The sequence below is a fragment of the Limulus polyphemus genome, unplaced genomic scaffold (genome assembly GCF_000517525.1).
Source record: "Limulus polyphemus unplaced genomic scaffold, Limulus_polyphemus-2.1.2 Scaffold977, whole genome shotgun sequence".
NCBI classification, from domain to species: Eukaryota; Metazoa; Arthropoda; class Merostomata; order Xiphosura; family Limulidae; genus Limulus; species Limulus polyphemus.
Genome location: NW_013666587.1, coordinates 21,104 through 26,065, shown reverse-complemented (window position 1 = coordinate 26,065; position 4,962 = coordinate 21,104). Strand labels below are relative to the sequence as shown.

General features: G+C 28.0%; 1 protein-coding gene across 1 annotated transcript in view; it reads left to right on the top strand.

Moving 5' to 3' along the window:
- The window catches only part of LOC106461519 (protein FAM117B-like), a 99,788-nt gene that overhangs the window by 90,440 nt on the left and 4,386 nt on the right, over nt 1-4,962 (top strand). The window contains exon 5 of the mRNA XM_022388504.1: nt 633-762. Within this exon, the coding sequence (XP_022244212.1) occupies nt 633-762 (130 nt within the window). The remainder of the gene's footprint in view (nt 1-632; nt 763-4,962) is intronic.

The window sequence follows — 4,962 nt, the reverse complement described above, 5'->3', positions numbered from 1 at the left end:
ATTCATGAAACAGTAGTTCAATAAAATTTTGAATGCAAGTCAACAAAGGAGATGACATGGTCTTTCACACATGACCTGTCTTGAAAGGGTTAAAAGCTCATTTTTAAATTATTGTAGTTCTGGTTTACTTAGTTAGATTGTACTGTTCATTGAAAGTTTTAAATAATTAACTAGTTAATGTCAGAAAAGAAGTGTGTCTTTATTGTAAATTATGAGAAATTTTAGAAATTATGGTTAATTCAAAATGGACATAAAATTCCTTTTCTGAATCTTACTGTGAACCATATGAAATATCTAACTTTCAAGTTCACTGTTGTTAGTAAAAAAAACAACAACTAAAATTAGTACATCTAAACATGTATAAACTACATCAAATAATTGGTATTTAAATGAGAAGATAATTGCTTCAGTGAAACAATTTCAAATTACCTAAACCAACAAATTTCTAAGTTCAGTCTTACATCAAAGAAAATTAAGTGCTTCATCTAAACCTCTGTAAAAATTACCTTAAAACTAATTATCTAAGTTCAGTACTGTTTCAAAGGGAAGTAAAATGTCTCAATTACACCTTGCTGTAAATAATTTAAAACATGTATTTTCAAGTTTGTTGTTGCTGTTTTATTTTTTCCCAGAAGGAAGTAAAAGTGCCTCACCTGATCCTGACTGTATCTTCAAACTTGGTACAAGTCCTCACATAAATAAATTCTTGGCCAGAGAACCTCCTGATGGTTGTGAGAAAGTGAAAATTGTAGATGAGCGAAGGTAAGTAAATGGAAAACAAATGTTTGTTTATATTAGCAGGAAATGTGCAGAATGTGATTGTGAAAAACCTAAAAAATTATTGTGCGAGCAGTTTCTTCATTTTTATTTAGCCTTGCATATTTTTTCTTTAATTACCTTGAAGAAGCTAGATGAACTACAAATCCAAAAAGAAAATGGAAAAGATTCATATTTCAAAAGATTCTTTTCATTCAGGTTAAAAAGATGAAAGACTACACTGCAGTATTAAAATGAAAAAAAAAGTTGCTTATGCAAAAGTATAGTTGTAAGTTACTGGAATGGATGTCAGTAATGATGTACACCAAAAGTATAGTTGTAAATTACTGGAATTGATGTCAGTAATGATGTACACCAAAAGTATAGTTGTAAATTACTGGAATGAGATGTCGATGATGATGTACACCAAAAGTATAGTTGTAAATTACTGGAATTGATGTCGATGATGATGTACACCAAAAGTACAGTTGTAAATTACTGGAATGAGATGTCGATGATGGTGTACACCAAAAGTATAGTTGTAAATTACTGGAATGAGATGTCAGTAATGGTGTACACCAAAAGTATAATATAAAGAAATATTATGATAAGATATTAAACTAAAAACAACAACAAAAAGATAATACTGCTGAAAAGAAATAAGTCAGTATTAAATTTACGCATACTACAATAAATAAAATCAAACAGAGGAACAAAAAAAACCATAAACTTAGCTTTGTGTTTTTATTTAAAAAAAATTAAATACTGAAGTGCCTGTTACCAGTTGCAATATAAATGGATAGTTGCAACACCAAGAACTACATTTGCATCATTGTGTAAGTGTATCTATGTATGACTGCTTTGAAGATGTTTTGATGTTTATCAACTTGCATTTGATCATAGAAAATTAACATTGTTTACAGATGGTGACACATTTGTAGCTGTGTGCATAAGTAAACATGTTGCCATGCTCTGCTCAGTTGGAAGTGGTAATGCTTCAGTAATAATTTTCATGCTAATATTATGTTAAGATGAGTTCAAATGACTATTCTGGTAATTAATTGTCATTCATTAGTGAAATTTGCTGTGAATACAAAACTTTTCCTGGTGCTAGACCATATATATATATATATATATAATTCACTTTTCAGCATGGTTATCTTGTTTATTACAATCGATGGATTTATTGGTAACATATCTATCACTTGATAAAATATTAACACAAGTACAAGTAGTACAGGTTTGAATTGTTGGTATTGTATTAGGATTCAAATGTAAACTATTAATTGATTTTTATCCCATAATGTACCTCACAAGATCTTGCATGTTGTAATCACTAACATGAGCACAACAAAATACTGAATTGTCTGAATAAACAAAGTTTGTTTTTTTTGTATGCAACTTGTATATATTTTTTAGTTAGCTTTCAGTTTCTAGTCCTTTGGAAAGTAATGAAACCTGTACATTGACCAACAATTTTAATTTTATACAAGTCAAAATAATAAATTATAAAAGGCAAACTCAATCTCTTTCAGAAAGTGATCCTTCTTTAACTTCTTTTTTCATGGGTAAAAATGAATTTCCTTTTTTTCTGGTCAGAATTATGATAAGTTTTATCATACAATATAATAACTAGAAAGGAACATGTGAAGTCTGTTTACAACATCATATATATATTTCAGGTAGAATTTGTGCCAAAATTCATGTTATACCCCTGGCTGGCTATAGCTGTATAAACTAGGGACAAAATTCTATGAATGTTTAAACCCAAATAAAGTATACAAATGCAGTATTTGCTTTAAAAGCACAAAATTCATTATTTGAACAATTTAGCAAATTAAGCATTGAAGTAACAAACAAAACAAGCATGTTATTGTAAATAAAATGCAAATACAATTTTTTTACCACTTTTAGGAGTGAAGAACTTCAATTCAACACTCCATTAAATACAGATTTTGTAACTGGGGGATGAAGCATAATCCTAGATTTAGGAACCTAAAAAGAAAAATCTCTCGTATTTCATTGCCAAAATTAACTGAACATAGCAAAGCAATGTGAGCTGGATATTTTTCACTATTTATGACAAAGTATAAGGAAACATCATATTATTATATAGTCAAGCAGCTTTAAACATTGCATCAGAAAATACTCTAAATAATATTATACCCAATCAAGTTAAATTAAAAATTTTTTACCAAATTATAAACATTAAAGTTTACAAGAAGAAAGTAAGATTGTTTTATCGTTAAATAAATAATTTTTTTGGAAGTCTTATTTTTGATATTCTGTACTGTTTAATGATATATGTATGTATATATATATATATATATATATAAGTAAAACTTAAGTGTAAGGTACTTTTATATACTTTTTACAAAGTATTTTAAATTGATGTTCAAAAAACCATTTGATCAAACTGTAAACATGTAAAGAAATCACAAATGTATTTTGCTGTAACTGTATCATGATTCAATTCACTAAGAAGAGGAACATTCTAATATTGGAGATAACCAGAAAGGTTTATCTAATTTACATGAACTATTTACAATATCATGAAACCAAGCAACAAGTGTAACATTACTGTTTACTATTTATTAATAATAACAAACAATTAATATATTGTTGTTCTGTAATGATGGATTGTAAGTTATTTTAGATCACACAATGTTGTGTACTTACGTACTGTTAGAAACAGTTTTATTTTCTGTGCCTGTGATTGGGTTATGACTTGAATTAAATTTACTGTCATTTGAAAAGATATTAATAATCCAAGAATTATACCAGTACCTTTCTCAGGTTTACATATGACAATCTGACTACTTTTTGTACACCTGAAACATTTCTTTATTTACTGTAATTAAACGGTTAAAAGTAAAATGATTAATAATTGACAAGTCTAATCAATGTATTTTCATTTTTGCTGAAAATAGTTTTTTTCAGTAAAGTTAATAATTTTTTTAAACTTTTGTAATAAACCATCTTACTAACACACTATAGTACAGACTGTCCATGTGAGCACTCTACATTACAGACTGACCAAATCATCAAATTCAAGTTGTAGTTTTTTCAGGGAATAAAAAAACTTCAATCTCCCAGGTGAAACTTATTCAGGAAATTAATTAAGTTATGAATGATACATACAAAATTTACCAGTAGGGTAGACAGTTTACTTAAATTTATGCAATTAGTTTCTACTGAAAAAGAGACAACATTTACTGATAATTTTCGTATTAAAGATTTCAGTAATATGACTTGAATGAATATAATCAAGATATTTAACCTTTTATGCACACTCACTTCTAAATAATTGTTATATATATAATTTAAACATCATTTCTTTTTTAATCTTTAAATGCCCTCCAGTGGCTCAGCTGTAAATCTGAGGGCTCAAACTGCTAAAAACCAGGTTTCTATACTTGTGGTGGACACAGCACAGATAGCTCATGGTGTAGCTTTGTGCTCAACAACAAACAAACAAACTTTAAATATTGTTTATTGCTACCAAATGTACCTTTAGCTCAAAAAGCTTAAGTAAAAATTCATATTTTTAAATTGTTTTAATCACAGTGATTATTAAGCAATGCATCTCATGTTATTGATGGTACGGTAACTTTTATTATATTTTTAGGAAATTTCAAGTTAATAGAAAAATGTTCTAGCTGAAAAAATATACTTTAAAAATATTCACTCAATTTTATACAATATACTGATAGGTATTAGCTTTAGAATTACTAATGGGATTTATATGGACTTCATCTACTTTTTAAAATATTTTTTCTTAACTTTTATACCCCAATTGCATCAAGTCCATGACTTCATTGGTTATTGGGCCCCCAGTAAATTAAGAGTCACACAACGAATATGAATAAAAATACCATTAATACTGCAATTAATCCTACTAATTTCTGCTGGGATTCCTTGTGTATTTTAAAATAGAAGTTGAGTGGTTTCGCTCAGTTTTTTATGGTCAGTTCTGTATAATGAGTATTGTAACAGACAAAAGTAAAATTACTCAGTGTGATGCAACATGTGCTCATCACAGATAGTAGATATTAAAACAAGTCAGTATTTTGAGGGTTAAAAGTAGACCATTGTTCCATGAATTCAACTAACTGTAAATTAGATCCTCTCAAGTTAAGGAATATCTAAGTTTTGAATTACTCAGTAATAGTTCATAAAAATAAACTGATCATTCAGACTTATAAT